This window comes from Macaca mulatta, chromosome 16 (assembly GCF_049350105.2).
Source record: "Macaca mulatta isolate MMU2019108-1 chromosome 16, T2T-MMU8v2.0, whole genome shotgun sequence".
Taxonomy (NCBI): Eukaryota; Metazoa; Chordata; class Mammalia; order Primates; family Cercopithecidae; genus Macaca; species Macaca mulatta.
Genome location: NC_133421.1, coordinates 8,809,172 through 8,827,753, shown reverse-complemented (window position 1 = coordinate 8,827,753; position 18,582 = coordinate 8,809,172). Strand labels below are relative to the sequence as shown.

At 57.1% G+C, this 18,582-nt stretch overlaps 1 protein-coding gene across 10 annotated transcripts; it reads left to right on the top strand.

Annotated features, from left to right (window-relative positions):
• Nucleotides 1–4,109: 4,109 nt before the first annotated feature.
• Nucleotides 4,110–18,361, top strand: NEURL4 (neuralized E3 ubiquitin protein ligase 4). Of its 10 annotated transcripts, none has more exons than XM_077970184.1 (30): nucleotides 4,110–4,293; nucleotides 4,485–4,585; nucleotides 5,753–6,197; nucleotides 6,407–6,472; nucleotides 6,628–6,926; nucleotides 7,089–7,200; nucleotides 7,294–7,382; nucleotides 7,923–7,995; nucleotides 8,161–8,425; nucleotides 8,656–8,837; nucleotides 9,156–9,241; nucleotides 9,366–9,528; nucleotides 9,627–9,825; nucleotides 9,917–9,993; nucleotides 10,078–10,156; nucleotides 10,517–10,686; nucleotides 10,774–10,905; nucleotides 11,641–11,786; nucleotides 11,864–12,091; nucleotides 12,192–12,290; nucleotides 12,379–12,540; nucleotides 12,729–12,893; nucleotides 14,131–14,289; nucleotides 14,665–14,844; nucleotides 14,975–15,062; nucleotides 15,159–15,266; nucleotides 15,403–15,547; nucleotides 15,726–15,838; nucleotides 15,929–16,094; nucleotides 17,666–18,361. In XM_077970184.1, exons 4-30 carry the CDS (start codon nucleotides 6,412–6,414, stop codon nucleotides 17,868–17,870), a joined length of 3,951 nt encoding a protein of 1,316 aa, XP_077826310.1. In that variant the 5' UTR covers nucleotides 4,110–4,293; nucleotides 4,485–4,585; nucleotides 5,753–6,197; nucleotides 6,407–6,411; the 3' UTR covers nucleotides 17,871–18,361. The 10 variants fall into 10 exon arrangements, 7 of the variants coding, with proteins under 7 accessions (XP_077826310.1, XP_077826309.1, XP_077826307.1 ...); XM_077970183.1 differs by having other exon boundaries at nucleotides 4,111–4,293; nucleotides 10,517–10,692; XR_013406054.1 differs by having other exon boundaries at nucleotides 4,268–4,585; nucleotides 14,648–14,844.
• The last annotated feature ends 221 nt before the right edge of the window (nucleotides 18,362–18,582 follow it).

The following is an 18,582-nucleotide window of genomic DNA, read 5'->3' as shown; positions in this document are numbered from 1 at the left end:
GTCATTGGAGTCTGTGACCGTGGTGAGAGCCTGGCTTTCCCACCGCACTCTTGCCAAAGACTTGCTCCACCTCCCCCTTTCCATTCAATCCCCAACCCTTCATCTCATGTTGTGGGAGAAGGATTACCTAGGTGCCGAGGCAAGAGGCTGAAGGCACAAACTGTTTCAGTATAATAAAGAAAATAGTTAGAATAAGAATAGTCATAACACAAATTAGATATAGAGATGATCATGGACAATTATCAGTCATTATTATAAACATTATTAATCATTAGCTTTTAATATTACTCTCTGTTGCATTACTAATATAACCTAGGAATAACCGGCGGGTGTAGGGTCAGGAGCTAAAGGGACATTGTGAGAAATGACCTAGAAGGCAAGAGGTGAGCCTTCTGTCACGCCCACATAAGGGCCGCTTGAGGGCTCCTTGGTCAAGCGCTAATGCCAGTGCCTGGGAAGACACCCATTACTTAGCAGACTGCGAAAGGGAGTGTCCTTTCCTTGGAGGAGTCAGGGAACACTCTGCTCCACCAGCTTCTTGTGGAAGGCTGGATATTATCCAGGCCTGCCCGCAGTCATCCGGAGGCCTAAACCCCTCCCTGTGGTGCTGTGCTTCAATGGTCACCGCTCCTTGTCCGCTTTCATGTTCCTCCCGTACTCCTGGTTCCTCTTTGAAGTTTGTAGTAGATAGTGGTAGAAGAAATAGTGGAAGTCTTAAAGTCTTTGATCTTATAAGTGCATAGAAGAAAACGCTGACGTATGTTGCCTTCTCTGTCTCTACTTCGGCTACCTAAAAGGAAGGGACCCCGTCCTGTGATCACGTGACTTGCTTCACCTTGTCAATCACTTAGAAGATTCACCCTCCTTACCCTGCCTGTAATAAATATCAGCGCGCCCAGCCATTCGGGGCCACTGTTGGTCTCTGCGTCTTGATGGTAGTGGTCCCCCAGGCCCAGCTGCTTTCTCTTTATCTCTTTGTCTTGTGTCTTAATTTATTACAATCTCTCGTCTTCGCACACAGGGAGAACACTTGCTAAGCTCCGTAGGGCTGGACCCTACATCATGTGTCTTGGAAAAGTTGTCTACAGGCCCCGAGCTCCTGTCAGCACAGTCCTGGCGGAACCTGGGGCAGATACTGTCCGTCATGGCAATCCTGAAGGGGTAGGAGACTAGTGGGGGCATCGAGAGAAGAAAATAGCAATGGGGACAGGTGGTAAACGAGGCCAAATTGGCGGACCCCCGCCCCCATCCAGGCCTGATGGAAATTGTAGCAACTCCCATTGTGGGTGTCAAAAAGCAGACCAGCTGCAGACCTGAATTCAGGGCTGAAGGGAGGAAAGAGGCCCCACACCCCGGCTGCTCTCTGGCAGGACTCTCACCTCTCTGCCAGCACTCCAGGATTCACTGAGCAGAAGGAACCAGCAGAGAGGTCCTCAAAACTGTCCTGCAGCCTGCAGAGGAGGGGGAAGCAGCGCTGGGAGGTGGGGGGTCAGGCAGTATCCAGTCCCTAAAGCTCTCTCTGCCTCCTCCACCTGTCCCCTCCTTTAAACAGAGAAGAATCTCTGGACTGAAGGGTTGGGGCTGAGGGCTTAGCCCCTGTGGTAAGGACTGTTGGGCTCATCCACTGTCATAAATCCATAGTCCTTGTCAGCAGGGAGGTAGGTGGCCAGGATATTCATCTAATCCCAATGCTGAGGCTTCCTTCTGGGGCTGGACCTTCTAGTGACCCCCCTCCTTATAGGCCTCCCTCATTTTCCCAGTCATTCAAAACAGTTGTTTGTTTTTTGTTTTTGTTTTTGAGACGGAGTCTCACTCTGTTGACCAGGCTGGAGTGCAGTGGCACAATCACTGCTCACTACAACCTCGGCCTTGTGGGTTCAAGTGATTCTCCTGTCTCAGCCTCCTGAGTAGCTGGGATTACAGGCACACACCACCACGCCTGGCTAATTTTTGTATTTTTAGTAGAAATGGGGTTTCACTATTTGGTCAGGCTGGTCTCGAACTCCTGAGCTTGTGATCTGCCTGCCTCGGCCTCCCAAAGTGCTAGGATTACAAGCGTGAGCTACCGTGCGTGGCCTTCAAAAGAGTTTTTGTTGTTGTTTGCTTTTTGAGATGGAGTCTTGCTCTGTCTCCCAGGCTGGAGTGCAATGGTGTGATCTCAGCTCATTGCAACCTCCGCCTCCCCGGTTCAACCCATTCTCCTGCTTTAGCCTTCCAGGTAGCTGGGATTACAGGCGCCTGCCACCATGCCCGGCTAATTTTTGTATTTTTAGTAGGGATGGGGTTTCACCACGTTGGCCAGGCTGGTCTCAAACTCCTGACCTCAGATGATCTGCCCGCCTTGGTCTCCCAAAGTGCTAGGATTACAGGCGTGAGTCACCACACCGGGCCTCAAAACAGTTTTCTTATACCCTCTTGTTGAGGCTGGGGATGGGGTCAGACTTAATGATAATCACAGTCCTGTGCAGCCAGGGTTTATGGGGCACCTGCTCTTCTCCCAAAGGCCTGGAACCTCGGACTTCCGACTCAATTGCCCTCACCTACTCTAACTCTTCGTTCTTAAGGCTCTGCCCCTTTCCTTCTGGCTCTGATCCTCCAGTGTCCTGAACCCTCCCGACTCTGGGCTGCCTGCCCACAGAGCTGGGCTCCTTACTTCTCCACATTGGGGGATTTTTGCATCAAGTTGGAGCTGTTCTTTCGTAGGATGCTCCGGGGCCGGTCCTGTTGGGAGTTTTGGGGGTTCAAGCAAGTTGATCCAGAGGGCGGACTGCACCCGGGGCTGTTTACCTCTTGCCCTATAGGCCCCCCAGGCCCAGGGCTGGAAGCCCTGGATACACTGGTTCGAGGCTCGGGGATGTTGAATCCACCAGGACCCAAGGCTGTGGCTCGCAACCTCCCCTAGGTGCTGACTGGGCCTGGAACCAAGGACCAGTATCCCCTCGGAGGGCCAGCTTGAACCAGTACCGCGAGATACGGAGACCCTGGAGTGCACGCGGGGCCCAGAACCGTGAAACAGGACTACTCCGGAGGGCTGCCCAGCGCCTGCCTCGGCTCCTGTGACCGCTGCGGGAACTCCTGTGGCTACCCCTCCAGGGGCAATCCCGGTTGAGACCGCCACCCGCCCCTAGGGACTCCAGTTTCTCCATAGCCCCACCTGGGGGCCGCTCTCAGCGATCCTGCCCCGCCTACCGGCTCCACGTAGCCCCGCCCCTGGCCCCGCCCCCACCGCTGCCAGCGGGGGATGCTGGGGCTCAGTCCCGGGTCCACCTCTCCCCTGCTCCCGAGCTGCGGCGAGCGGAATCAAGGCTATATAGAGACTCGGGCTGGGGGTCCCTCCGCTCGCCCCTTTCTTTTGTGTCCCACCCAAAGACTTTCTTTGTCTGGGCAATTTGTTCCCGCCCTTCTCCATCACCACCCTCATCCAAACCAGCCAATCCCAGTCAGGGGACCAGGCCAGGGGGCAAGAAGCCTCGATTGTGACGTCACGGTCCTCAAGCCTGAGCGTGAGCGTCGGGGAGGTGGGCTGGGGGCTTGTGACTAGCTCTAGGGGAGATCTTTTGGGGTCGTCAGCGCTGTCGCTTGAAACTGCCTGTCGGGGCTTCTCTAGACTCTTTGTGGCCTTAACATGGAATAGTTTGGTTGAGTTGGAGTTAAGGCTTGGCTTGACTTAATCATCAACGAGCTTCCCCCATCCCCGCCAGTCGGCTCGCTCAGCCAATCAGGAGAGGTGTGAGGCAAAGTGGAAGGATTGCGGCGCTGTCACAAGACACTTCGGTCTCAGTGGGGTGGCGGGCAGAGACTTTCACTTAGACTTTCACTACCGCTTCTCTGGGTCCTCCAGACTCGGCTCACGCTGCTTTGGAGCGTGCATCCCGAGGGGAGATAACCCCCCCCTCTTGCCGTAAAATGAGTGCTTCAAGGTGCCACCTCCCCCTAGCGAGGGCAGGGTGGTCGGTGCCGCTGTCGCAAAGCAGAAAGTGTTTGGGCTCCTGTACCCCACCGTCGTAAAGATGCCTGCGGTGGGCGTGTCTTCTTCCCACTGTCGCAAAAGCTCCCTGCCCAAGTCTTCGTACCCCTCGGAGCCAGTCCATCACCTCGCTATGCCGTAAAGCGAGGCTCCCGACCCCGTCGTCCTTCTCACCGTGGTCGTCCCCAGCTCCTAGCACGGGCTGCTTCATTGCCCGGCAGTGCCGTAAAGCATACCTGGCCTCAGCCCGTGGTCGTATCCCTCAGAGTGTCTGCCCGCCGCGGTTGCCACGGTGCCGCCAAGCGCGGCTGTCGCGCTGCCCCGGTGTCAGCGGAGATGGCGGCGGGGTCGGGTGGGAGTGGGGGCTCTGGGGGAGGCCCCGGACCGGGGCCGGGCGGGGGTGGGGGACCCAGCGGGAGCGGCTCAGGACCGGGGTCCAACGGGGGTCTGGGCAGCGGCGGGGAGCTGCACCCGCGCACTGGGCGCTTGGTGAGCCTGTCGGCCTGTGGGCGTACAGCGCGGCGGCAGCAGCCGGGCCAGGAGTTTAACCACGGGCTGGTGTTGAGCCGAGAACCCTTGCGCGATGGACGCATCTTCACCGTCCGCATCGACCGCAAGGTGCAGCGCTGGTACCGCGGAACCGAGATGTGGAGGGTGGTGGGAGGGGACTAGAGGGAGACGGGGTAGGACAGCCAGGGTAGCCCACATCGCCGGGCACCGAGAGGGAACAGAAAGAACACAGAGCACCAGGGGGCGGACAGGAAGACAGCGTGAAGCAGAAACATTCAGTTTGAAGAAGACATTAAGAGCTTGAGTGTTTTCAAGATCCAGAACCAGGGAAGGGACACGAGGGCTAACCCACTAGAATGGCTGGGAACAGACCTCCTGGTACAATTTCTTGGGCATGGAGGATGGAGAGATGTCAGAGATGTGATGACAAGTGAAGAAAGATACCAAGGAACGAACAAACCTAATCCCAGCTCTTTGGGAGTCCGAGGCGGGCGGATCACTAGAGTCAGGGGTTCGAGACCAGCCTGGCGAACGTGGTGAAACCCCGTCTTTACTAAAAATACAAAAATTAGCCAGGCATGGTGGCGCGCGCCTGTAATCCCAGCTACTCAGGAGTCTGAGGCAGGAGAATGGCTTGAACCCGAGGGGCAGAGGTTGCAGTGAGCCGAGATCATGCCACTGCACTCCAGCCTGGGCAACAGAGTGAGTGAGACTGTCTAAAAAAAAAAAAAGAACAAACCACTGAATGACACACTCACAGGCTGTGCCAGAAAGATAGGTGAGGAGAAGTAATCCAGGGTGAGAGAGGTGTGTGTGATTCGGTGAAGAGGTCAGGCTCACAGAAAAAGAACTTGGGAGGAGGTTAAATCTGGGTAGAGCCTGATCCTTGGAGAGAATTAGGCCAGGGGAAGGGAATGAATGATACACAAGAGCAAGAGGTGTGGGTATAGGAAGTAGGTGAATTTGGATGGTTGGAGAGCCATAGAGACTAGGGAAGTTAGAGGAGGCAGGAGACTGGAACCAAGGAATTCGTGCTTGGCTTGGAAAGGAGTGGTGTAGTAAACACTGAGTAGAGAGCAGAGTTGCTAAAGGAAAGCCCAAATAATTTCCGAGACAGAGTCCAGAAAATCACTGTCTGCATCTGTGGATTAGTGTGTGGATTAGTGTTCCAAGAGACAAAAAGCCAGCTAGCTGTCTTGAGAGGTGGGAAGATAGGGTGGCCTGTGGAATGGAGGGTGGCCCATTCTAAGTCTCTGTCCAATACCCCTATCCCAGGTCAACTCCTGGAGTGGCTCCATTGAGATTGGGGTGACAGCGCTGGACCCCAGTGTGCTGGACTTTCCAAGCAGTGCCACGGGGCTGAAGGGGGGCTCGTGGGTAGTGTCGGGCTGCTCTGTGCTGAGAGATGGACGCTCTGTGTTGGAGGAGTATGGTCAGGACCTGGACCAGCTTGGCGAAGGGGACCGCGTGGGTGTGGAGCGCACAGTTGCTGGGGAGCTTCGGCTCTGGGTGAATGGGCGGGATTGCGGTGTGGCCGCCACAGGCCTGCCCCCTCGTGTCTGGGCCGTTGTGGACCTTTATGGCAAGTGCACCCAGATCACCGTGCTACCCCCTGAGCCAGGTTTCAGCCCCCCTACTCCCATCCCCACACCTCCCCTTGAGCCCTTGGCCCCCACTGAAGACTCTGCCTTGGCTGAACAGGGTACCTCTGCTGATGAAGGTAAGAACATGGCTAGGGCAGTGGTGGTGGGGTGGGGACAGAATGGGGGAAATACAGTGACAAGACAGGCTGGGTGTGGGCAGGGCCACCCTGATCCCCAAGTCTGTTGAATGGGAAAGCAGGAGCTAGAGGATGGGGGGGTCTCCTGGCTATGGGCCCTGAAGCAGGGACTGAACCCTTATTCCCCTCCCATCCCACCTGGTCCCCAGCCTTCATGGTGTCCCCAGCGCAGGCCCGGCCGGAGACGTTTCCTAACAGCCTTGAGTCGCATAATGGTGAGGGCTTTGGGGAGGCCCTGGGAAGGGGAGTGGGAAGTGAGGTGGACAAGGGAGGGCCCTCAGGAGAAGGGGCAGGGAGAGAGGCACCTGGTCTGGGGGTATAGAGCCTCATCCCAGCTTCCCAGCTTTCTTCTTCCATCCTGCTGCTGTAGACTTTGCCAGCATGGAGCTGTCTGAGGTGGTGAGCAACACCATCCTGTCTACCTACAATGGAGGGCTTCTGAATGTGAACCTGAGCTCCCCGCCAGCAGGGGAAGGCCTGGGGTCTAGCGGTGCTGCCACCTCGCCCATTCTCACTTCCAACGACGCCCTGCTCTTTCATGAAAAGTGCGGAACCCTCATCAAACTCAGCAACAATAATAAGACGGCTGAGCGCCGGCGGCCCCTGGACGAATTCAACAATGGGGTTGTCATGACCAACCGCCCACTTCGGGACAATGAGATGTTTGAGGTGTGCAAAGTCCTGTGGTCTGGTTGGCGCCTTACCCCTGGGAGCTAAAGATGGGGCTCGACCATTGGCGCTAGGAGGGTGGGCCCTAGGGAAGAACCAAGGGCTGAAGGTCTCTTTCTGCATTTACATTCCCTGCTTCTCCCTTCTGTCCCTCAATGCCAGATCCGTATCGATAAGCTTGTTGATAAGTGGTCAGGCTCCATTGAGATTGGGGTCACCACCCACAACCCCAACAGTTTGGAGTACCCAGCCACCATGACCAACCTCCAGTCAGGTACCAGCCCTGGGCAGGGGCGGGGGTGCAGGCCTGGTGTTGCTGAGGGGAAGGAAGCCCCGTACTTGAACCCGCGTGTCCACCATCACCCAGGCACCATCATGATGAGCGGCTGTGGGATCCTGACCAATGGCAAGGGCACCCGCCGGGAGTACTGCGAATTCAGTCTGGATGAGCTGCAGGTGAGGGTGGCACACAGATCCTTGGACCACTTTCCAGCAGAGCCACAGGTACTCTGTGACCCTGCCAGGGCACCAAGCAGGGTCTCCTGTGTGACCTAGAGCCAGTCCCTGTATCTTCTACCTAAAGGTTCCTTCCGAGAAGGCAGAGTTGCCCAAGAGTTCAGCACTCAGATTTTGGAGTCAGATGGTTGAATTCCTCTTACTGTTTTCCCATTTGTAGTGGCGAACCGAGGCAAGAAGCTTATCCTCTTTCATTGCTCCCCCAGCCCCTGCAATCTCTAAAATGAGCCTACAAGTAGTACTCATTCCATAGGCTGAGACTTGTAGAAGCTGATGTCTGTGAGGTGGTTTAACTCAGTGCCTGACTCACGTGGAGCATTGAGGAAATGTAGAAACTGTCATGTCTGGAAAACAAGGACCCAGGACCCGTCCTCCAGGATGGTCTGAGACTGGCGAATGCCTTCTGGAGTTGTTCCTGTGTGGAGTGGGGTGCTCGGCAGGCCTCGGGACTCCTCTGAACTATTCGTCTTCTTTGAGTAGGAGGGTGACCACATTGGCCTCACAAGGAAGTCCAACTCTGCCCTGCACTTCTTCATTAATGGTATCGATCAGGGTAAGGGTCGCTCAGAGAGGGCCTCTGGGCTGGGGCTTTCGGTGAGGCTGGGACTGGGGGCTGTACTTCATCCTCCTGCTTCTCTTTGGTGCTTGGTCTCCGTGTTTGACTTTCTCCCCTCATTCTCCCTGCCCACTCCCACACCCCCGAACCTTCCTGCAACAGGAGTGGCAACCCCCTTGACGCCCCCAGTGGTGTATGGCGTGGTGGACTTGTACGGGATGGCTGTGAAGGTGACCATCGTCCACAATAACAACCACAGTGACCGTCTCCGCCGCAACAACGCCATCCTGCGGGCGCTGTCCCCCGAGGGCGCTCTCCGCCGTGCTGCCCCTGCCGCTCAGGCAGAACCTGAGCGCCTGCTCTTCCACCCCAACTGTGGGCAGAAGGCAGCCATCACCCACGAGGGACGCACTGCCCTGAGGCCCCAGTATGGCCCATGGGGTGGGGAGAAGCCTGAAGAAGGGGTTCTAATGGGAGGGGGCCAGGGCACGGAAGTAGAAGGCAGAGGGAGCCTGGCGGGGGCAGCCTGGCGGGGTGGAGGTTGAGGTTGAGTTCTTTGGCTTGGGGCCGTGAATGTTGGCAGGCATTGCTGGGCTAAGCCTTGGCACGTTGAGAGCGTGTGTTGGGGATCTGACTCTCCACTTTCTGTTCCCTCAGTGCCACCGATGACTTCAATCATGGCGTGGTGCTGAGCAGCAGAGCCCTGCGGGATGGAGAGGTGTTCCAGGTGCGCATCGACAAGATGGTGGACAAATGGGCTGGCTCCATTGAAATTGGTGTCACCACCCACAACCCTGCCTACCTCCAGTTGCCCTCCACCATGACCAACTTGCGCTCTGGTGAGCTCCCAGCAAGGGCAGGGCCAGGACAGGGTTTTGGGGGGAAGCTGTCCCCAAAGCCCTGGCACTTGTTCTCCAGCTTCTTTTTCACTTGTCACTCTTGTGACCACTCATTCAGTGGCTAGAGAGTGCCCCGTGGGCAGGGCTGTGGCTGTCTTGGAAGCTGCAGAGTTTTGTTGTCCTGCTCAGGGAAGAAAGCTAGTCGTCAAAGAAAAGGCAAGATGGGCTGTGGGCTCAGGAGTTCTGTGGGGGCTGCTATGGAAAGGAGAGGAGCCCTTCCTTTCCCTTCATGTCCTCTACTGCTCCTTGTCCTCCCAGGGACCTGGATGATGACTGGGAATGGGGTGATGCACAATGGGACGACCATCCTGGATGAATACGGGCACAACCTGGACCGCCTCAAGGTGGGAAAGTGGGTGTGCTGCCTGGCGGCCGCAGCGGGCATCACAAACACCACAGGGCTGATGCAGGACCAGCCCCGGCAGGAACTCTGCCTGACTCCTCACTCCAGCACCCCCTTCTTCCAAGGCAGGGGACACGGTGGGCGTGGTACGGCGGGAGGACGGGACTCTCCACTTCTTTGTCAATGGGATGACTCAGGGCCCTGCTGCCTGGAACGTGCCCCCGGGCGTCTATGCTGTCGTCGATCTCTATGGCCAGGCGGCCCAGGCCACCATTGTGGACGACGTGGGTGAGGGCCGGGCTAGGCTGGGGCCGGGGGTTAGGGTGGCCTTGGGAGGTCTGAGAGACACTTAGAGATCTAATGGGTGATGATGTCCACTTTTACAGAGGTGTCTCCAGTTCCTGAATCACTTCCTGAGGGGAATAACCAGGTGTCTCCAAGCTCTCCATCCTCAGGGGCAGGGGGCTCTGACCTGCGTTTCCACCAGCTGCACGGCAGTAACGCAGTCATCACCAATGGGGGCCGCACTGCCCTCCGCCACAACTGTCGCAGCGAGTTTAATGACGCCATCGTCATCTCCAACCGGTCAGTCTCTCAACTTTCATGTCCCCACCTTCCTCCTGCCCAGCCTCAGCCACCCAAGTGGAGCCTCTCTGATCACCAGTCTCCCTGGCAGGGCCCTGCGGGATGGAGAGCTGTTTGAAATTGTCATTCAGAAGATGGTGGACCGCTGGTCAGGCTCCATTGAGGCTGGTGAGGGGCGTCTGTGTGTGTTGGGGGCCGTTGGATGTCTGTGCCTTGGGGGATCGGCCTTGACTTACCTCTGCCTCCTACCAGGAGTGACTGCTATTCGGCCTGAAGACCTGGAATTCCCTAACACCATGACAGACATTGACTATGACACATGGATGCTGAGGTTGGGCTTCCTGCTTTGGGGGCCAGCTTGGGGCTGAGTGGAGCTGGCTGGCATCAGGGAAGCAAGGTTTCGGCCTATGGTGGCTGTGGGCAGTGACAGACCTAGGGGATCTGCCTGTCCCCTCTCTTGGATTCTGGGAAGCCCTGCTCAGGCCCACAGGGGCTCAGTCCTCCTTCATCTTAGGTAGTTCTTGCTTTTCCCTGAGGGGATCCCAGGGACAAACGAGATAGGACTGGGCCTTACACCCAGATCAAGACCCCAGCCCAAGGCATTGGAAGGTTCTGACAGGCAGGGAGTGGGCGGGGGCCAATGTGAAGTTGAAGCTGGCAGGCTGACTCACCCCTTCTGCCATCCCCCCAGTGGTACAGCCATCATGCAAGATGGTAACACGATGCGCAACAATTACGGGTGTGACCTGGATGCGCTGGGCACAGGTGCACGCATTGGCATGATGCGAACTGCCAAGGGCGATCTGCACTACTTCATCAACGGCCAGGACCAAGGCGCTGCCTGCTCGGGCCTGCCTCCGGGTAAAGGTGACTATGTGGCTTTCAGCCTGCCACCCTCAGCCCAGACCACCTGGCTGTCAGGCTTCTGACCTTCCCTCTCCTCCCCAGAGGTGTATGCAGTAGTCGATCTCTATGGCCAGTGTGTCCAAGTGTCCATCACCAATGCCACCGGCCCCATGGACAACAGCCTGGCGACCAGCAACACTGCCACCGAGAAGTCCTTCCCACTGCACTCCCCAGGTGCGGCAGCCGGGCGGGGGCTGGATGGGCTCTGCTTGCCTGCTGTGCGCCTGAGGAGTAGGGCTTCCAGGTTACAGCAGCTGTGCAAAGACGGTTGGCTGGGGTAGCTGCCGGCTCAAGGGAAGGGACAGCCCACGGTGGCAAGCAGCCAGTAAGGGGGAGGTTACACCTGGTACTTAGAGCCTGGACACTTCCCTGCCACCAAGGGGCCAGGACACCATCAACTGAGCATGCCAGGTTTGGAAATGAGTCTTGCTGTGGTGAAAAGAGGTATCAGGGCTGGGCGCAGTAGCTGATGCCTGTAATCCCAGCACTTTGGGAGATCAAGGCGGGTGGATCGCTCCAGCACAAGAGTTTGAAACCAGCCTGGGAAACACGGCGAAACCCCGTCTGTACCAAAAATACAAAATTTAGGCAGTTGTGGTGGCGTGCACCTGTGGTCCCAGCTACTTGGGAGGCTGAGGTGGGAGGATCGCTGAATCCCAGGAAGTTGAGGCTGCACTGAGCCATGATTGTGCCACTGCACTCCAGCCTGAGTGACAGAGCGAGACCGTGCCTCAAAAAAAAAAAAAAAAAAAATACAATAAAGAGGTGTCAGGAGGCCCTGAGGAGTAATGGCAGATGGCAGATGGGGCGTTGGTGTCCCCATCTCGTTTCATCTGAAAGCTTTGCTCTGTTCCATCTGAAGCTTGCTGCTCCAGTCCTACCCCTTCCTCTGGTGCCATCTTTTCACAGTGGCTGGCGTGGCTCACCGATTCCACAGTACTTGCGGCAAGAATGTCACTCTAGAGGAGGATGGCACGAGGGCGGTGCGTGCCGCTGGCTATGCTCATGGTCTTGTCTTCAGTACCAAGGAGCTGAGGGCTGAGGAAGTCTTTGAGGTAGGCCGTAGCGATGTGACAGAGGGGCTGCCAGGCCCATCGCCACAGGGCCAGCTCATCTTGTCTCTGTCTCATAGGTGAAAGTGGAAGAGCTAGATGAGAAGTGGGCAGGTTCCCTGCGGCTGGGACTGACCACACTAGCCCCGGGGGAGATGGGACCCGGAGCAGGTGGCAGTGGCCCAGGGCTGCCTCCTTCCCTGCCAGAGCTCCGGACGAAGACCACTTGGATGGTATCCAGCTGTGAAGTGAGGCGTGATGGGCAGCTCCAGAGGATGAACTATGGCCGGAACCTAGAGAGGCTGGGGGTGAAGTGGCTGGCTCCAGGGACAGGGGAGGGGTTGGGAGTGGCGGTGGCAGGGAGGGGTGGGCTGAGCATCATCTGTCCTTGTCCTGCCTTGGTCCTAGGTGGGGAGCCGTGTGGGTGTTCGTCGGGGGGCAGATGACACGATGCACATCCTGGTGGATGGAGAGGATATGGGGCCTGCAGCCACTGGCATTGCCAAGGTAGACCTGAATGCTTCCTTGGGTTTTGGGAGGATGGTTGAGGTCTTCCGCTGATCTCTGATTTTTCTGGGTCTTGTGTGCCTCCCAGAACGTGTGGGCTGTGTTGGATCTCTACGGGCCAGTCCGCAGTGTGTCGATTGTCAGTTCCACAAGGCTGGAGGAGTCAGAAGGCACCCAGCCTCCTTCCCCCAGTTCAGACACCGGCAGTGAGGGCGAGGAGGATGACGAGGGCGAGGAGCATGGCCTGGGAGTAAGAGGCTGCAGCATGGCCTGCTGTGCACGTGGATGGGCAGTTGCTGGGCCGTTGGATGCCAGGCCTTTTTTGGGTTCTCTGATCGTTGGGTGGAGGCTCACACTCAGGGTCTGTGCAAACTCCAGTGGGGTGGGTCGGTCCTGGCATTGGCAACCCATGCAGCTTAGTCTCTTCCTCCACACCAGGGCCAGAATGAAGTGGGTATTATACCCACCACCCTCGAGTTCCTGGAGAACCACGGGAAGAATATCCTCTTGTCTAATGGGAACCGTACAGCCACACGGGTGGCCAGCTACAATCAGGGCATCGTTGTCATCAACCAGCCTCTGGTGCCCCAGCTGCTGGTCCAGGTGGGCTCTCCCTCCCTGTCCCCAGCTCCTCTCGCTCCACAGTGACCCATGGCCAACCCTCCTGAAGAAAGGCCTTTTTGGGTGGAGAAAAAGAAAGCAAGCCACTTGGATGAGCTTTCTGGGCTTTTATTCATAGCCTGTAATGGGGTTTGTCAGTCAGTTACCACGAAGTCCCTACCTGGCGATCGGTGAGGGAAGCAGTAGGGACAGGCTGGAGGAGTCCAAGGGAAATGCCTGATCCTATATGTGGGAGCAGAGAGGGCTTTCCAGAAGAAGGTGCCTTTTTGCTACAAACTGAAAGATATATCAAAGTTAGCCAGATGAGCCCAGGTACAGTGGCTCATACCTGTAATCCCAGAACTTTTGGAGGCCAAAGCAGGCGGATCGCTTGAGTTCACGAGTTTGCGACCAGCCTGGGCAATATAGCGAAACTCTGTCTCTGCAAAAAAATACAAAAATTCGCCAGGCATGGTGGCACGAGCCTATAATCCCAGCTACTCAGGAGGCTGAGGTGGGAAGATCACTTGAACCTGGGAGGCAGAGGTTACAGTGAGCCGAGATCACGCCACCGCACTCTAGCCTGGGAGACAGGGCAAGATCTTGTCTCTAAAAAAAAAGAAAAAAAAAAAAAAAGCTAGCTAGATGAAGGAGGTCCTACGAATAAGAATCCTGACAGATCGTTACAGAGGCAACAGCAAGGTCACGGCTCAAACAGGGTTTGGTTTTGTTTTGTTTTTGAGATGGAGTTGTGCTCTTGTTGCCCAGGCTAGAATGCAGTGGCACGACCTCGTCTCACTGCAACCTCCACCTTCCGGGTTCAAGCGATTCTCCTGCCTCAGCCTCCCGAGTAGCTGCGATTACAGGCATGTGCCACGACACCTGGCTAATTTTGTATTTTTAGTAGAGACAGGGTTTTGCCATGTTGCTCAGGCTGGTCTCAAACTCCTGACCTCAGGTGATCCACCCGCCTCAGCCTCCCAAAGTGCTGGGATTACAGGTGTGGGCCACCATGCCGGCTGATGGTTCTTTTTTTTATTATTATTAAAAAAAAAAAAAGGGAAAGAAACAACTAAATTTGCATTTTCTGGTCCTTCCATGCATAAGAAAAGGCAGCATCCCAGGCCACATTCTGGGAGGTGCAGTATTCCCTCCCTGGCGGGGGGGTGGGGGGGGGGTGGGTAGCGAGCCTGGTTCTTCCCAGGAGGCTGTGATTATGGAGTAGTTCCTTCTTCCCCAGGTGCGGATAGATTTCCTAAACCGACAGTGGACATCTTCCCTTGTCCTGGGAGTCATCACCTGCGCGCCTGAGAGGCTCAACTTCCCTGCTTCTGCCTGTGCCCTCAAACGGGCAGCCTGGCTGCTGCGGGGCCGCGGGGTCTTCCACAACGGTCTCAAGGTGAGTAGGAGCCATAGAGAAGGGGCGGGACCAGGCTTGTGTGTAGGGAAGGGCTGGCCAGAAGGGAGAAGTGGGCCCCTAGCCTTGGAGGTAGGACCACAGGTGTAAAAGGGGGACAGTAATGGGCAGGCAAGGGTGAGTGGCGTTGCCTGGTCAGTTTTAGGCCTGCTGCTTCCTGCGGTGTCCCTGCCGTTGAGAATGTGCCAGTTTTGGGGAAGAGGAGGGGCTCTAGGTAACTGCAGCGGGAGGAGAGTCTCGGCAGCAGGCAAGCGTGGAGGCAAAGCCAAGGCGCTGGCAGCAGGAAGCAGAGCAAAGGGCAGGACGGCTGCTGTGGTGGAGTGTGACCTCTGGAAGACAGCCGGTCTCCCCTCCCAGATCTGTGAGAAGTTTGGGCCGAATCTGGACACGTGCCCTGAAGGCACCATCCTGGGACTGCGGCTGGACAGCTCTGGGGGGCTGCATCTCCACGTTAATGGGGTGGACCAGGGGGTAGCTGTACCAGATGTGCCCCAGCCCTGCCACGCGCTTGTGGACCTCTATGGGCAGTGTGAGCAGGTTAGTGGCAGTGGGGGCAGGGAGGAGGGGTGCCTAAGAGTCTGGGCCATCCAGGACGGGGAAGTCTCTGTTCCAGAATCATCAGGCCCTGGGGTCTGACCAAGCTGTCTGACTACCCTCTCCCCTGCAGGTGACAATCGTGAACCCTGAGCCAGGGGCTGCCAGTGGGAAAAGTGCTGGAACCCAAGGGGACATGGAGAAAGCAGACATGGTGGACGGTGTGCCAGCCCAAAGGGACCCCGCTCCTGCCCCTACTCCCCTGCCCCTACCCTTCTAGCCTAACTCCTGTGACCTGTGCCCCTCTGCTCCCTCAGGTATCAAAGAGAGTGTGTGCTGGGGCCCACCACCCGCCGCTAGTCCTCTAAAGAGCTGCGAGTACCATGCCCTTTGCTCTCGCTTCCGAGAACTCCTGCTGCTTCCTGGTGAGTCCCGGTCCCCAGAACCGACTTCATCCCCAGGGCCAGGCCCAGAGCCGTGGAGAGCAGCTGAAGGGTGCCAGTGTGGCTGAGATCAAGGGTGGGAGCCACAGCACCAAGCCTGCTACTTACTGTCCCGCAGAAGATTATTTCATGCCTCCGCCAAAGCGAAGCCTGTGCTACTGTGAGTCTTGCCGGAAGCTGCGAGGAGACGAGGCCCACAGGCGCAGAGGGGAGCCTCCCCGGGAATACGCACTGCCCTTTGGCTGGTGCAGGTTCAACCTCAGGTACATACGGGCAGGGTCATGCCTTTCCCCTACTGTTTTCCCCCTGGAGAAATGGAGATCCCAAGAAGGTGCATGGAAGAAGTGATAGAACTTCCTGCCTAAGGAAGAGCCTCGTGAAGCTCCTCCACTGGGGAGCCAGTGTCCTTCGTTCTATCTGCCCTGCTTGTCCACCTCGTAGAGTGAATCCCCGCCTGGAGGCTGGGACACTAACCAAGAAGTGGCACATGGCCTATCATGGGAGCAATGTTGCAGCTGTACGGAGAGTGCTGGACCGAGGGGAGCTGGGAGCAGGTACTGGGGAGCAGGCCCATGCAAGGTGGGCTGAGCCTGGGGGGCTGTGGAGGAATAAAAAGGGCTATCTTGACCCAGTTCTCCTCCCAGGTACTGCTTCCATCCTGAGCTGCCGTCCTTTGAAGGGAGAGCCTGGGGTAGGGTTCGAGGAGCCTGGCGAGAACTGTGCACCTCCTCGGGAGGAGCAGCCCCCTCCTGTGCTGCTTTCCCCCTCCCTTCAATATGCTGGGGCCGAGACCCTGGCCTCCAAAGTGCAGTGAGTACTGGGAGGGGTGGGGAGAGATCTCCAGGGGCTCGGATGAAGAGGGCCTGAGCGCAGCCACTGGGGTCTTCATGATTTGCCCTCCCCTTTTCTCACCTCCTCTTGCTAGCTGCCAGTCTCCAACTCAGCCCTTTTTTCATTCATTGAACAAATACCACTTATATACTCTTCTAGTGGGCAAGAAAAGGAACCTTGCTCTTGTGGAACCTCTGCCTTTTCTCTCTATAATGTTCATACATAATAAGTATTTATTATTTATTTATTTATTTTTGAGACGGAGTCCTGCTCTGTCATCCAGGCTGGAGTGCAGTGGCATGATCTCGGCTCATTGCAACCTCCACCTCCCGGGTTCAAGCGATTCTCCTGCCTCATTCTCCTGAGTAGCTGGGACTACAGGCGTGTGCCACCAAGCCCGGCTAATTTTTCTAGTAGAGATAGGGTTTTGCCATGTTGGCCAGGCTGGTCTCGATCTCCTGACCTCGTGAGCCACCCGCCTCAGCCTCCCAAAGCGCTGGGATTACAGGCGTGAGCCACCGTGCCCGGCCAGTATTTAGTATTTTTAAAGGTAATAAGTAAGGACTATGGAAACAAAGAGTGGGGCGAAGGAGACAGCAGTGTGGCTGGTGTGGGCATCGTAAGAAAGAGTGGGGCGAAGGAGACAGCAGTGTGGCTGGTGTGGGCATCATAAGAAAGAGTGGGGCGAAGGAGACAGAAGTGTGGCTGGTGTGGGCATCATAAGAAAGAGTGGGGCGAAGGAGACAGCAGTGTGGCTGGTGTGGGCATCGTAGGAAAGAGTGGGGCGAAGGAGACAGCAGTGTGGCTGGTGTGGGCATCGTAGGAAAGAGTGGGGCGAAGGAGACAGCAGTGTGGTTGGTGTGGGCATCGTAGGAAAGAGGGGGGCGAAGGAGACAGCAGTGTGGCTGGTGTGGGCATCGTAGGAAAGAGGGGGGCGAAGGAGACAGCAGTGTGGCTGGTGTGGGCATCGTAGGAAAGAGTGGGGCGAAGGAGACAGCAGTGTGGCTGGTGTGGGCATCGTAGGAAAGAGTGGGGCGAAGGAGACAGCAGTGTGGTTGGTGTGGGCATCGTAGGAAAGAGGGGGGCGAAGGAGACAGCAGTGTGGCTGGTGTGGGCATCGTAGGAAAGAGTGGGGCGAAGGAGACAGCAGTGTGGTTGGTGTGGGCATCGTAGGAAAGAGTGGGGCGAAGGAGACAGCAGTGTGGCTGGTGTGGGCATCGTAGGAAAGAGGGGGGCGAAGGAGACAGCAGTGTGGCTGGTGTGGGCATCGTAGGAAAGAGGGGGGCGAAGGAGACAGCAGTGTGGCTGGTGTGGGCATCGTAAGAAGGTGGGAGAGATTCGAGCAAAGGCTTGAAGAAGGAAGTGAAGGGTGTAGCTGAGCAGGCTTTGGGAGGAAGAACATTTCAGGTAGAAAGAACAGCTAGAGTGAAGCTCCTATAAGGCGGGAGTATTTCCTAGGTACAGCAAGGCTTGTGTGGTTGGAACAGACTTTGCAAGGGGGAGGTGATGGGGAGAGAAGCTTCACTCCCTTATTTTTTCCTGTTTGACAGATTCCGGGACCCCAAATCCCAGCGGACGCACCAGGCTCAGGTGGCGTTCCAGGTGTGTGTGCGCCCTGGCTCCTACACCCCGGGACCCCCTTCCGCTGCCCTTGGAGAACCTCCTGACCCTCACTTCAGTCCAGCCGAACTTGAGTGGGTCACTAAGGAGAAGGGGGCCACACTCCTCTATGCCCTGCTGGTACGGGTGGAATGAGGGGTGACACACAAATACTACAAGCACAGTCGGGCCTCGGGCCCATGGACTCTGGCGACTGCCTCCACCTCATTCCCGTGACTCGTGGCATGCGCAGGTGCTGGAGCTTGGCAGCCGCGCAGGAGCATGTAGGCAGGCTCTCAGATGTAGGTGGCAAGTGGCACAGCTCCATGTCTGGAGGCCCAGCACTCCGTCTGATGGGAGGAGCCGTGGGAGCCCAGCTCCAGGCCCTGGTACCCCTCTTCATGCACTGATTTGGGGAACATGACTCCCTTTTACTCCCCTTCCCCACATCACTTAATTTATTTCCGTTTTTGTTTCTGGTTACTGTGAATCCCAGAGGAGTCTCTCCCTGTGCCCACATGAAGCTGCTTTTTCCGGGGCCACCGGGCAGGAGTGGGGAAGGGTGGGCGCACGGAAGATGGGGGCCTCTGTACAGTTGTTACTGACTCTGATTTCTAAGGAGCCAATAAACACCGTCTCAGAGCCTCCGCCTCGGCCTCTCTCTCGCGCGCCCCTCCCCGGAGCCCGCGTCCCCTGGGGTGCCACCAGGTGGGCCCGCGAAATTAAAGAGAGCTGAGGATGCCAAGACCAGTTTACAGCCCTCGTCGCCCGCGTTCCCGGCTACGGGGTTTGGACGCCGCGGGCACCCGTCGCAGCGCGCTTCCGCTTTCTTTCACCCAACCCGTGAGGTCGGCCGCAGCCGTGACTC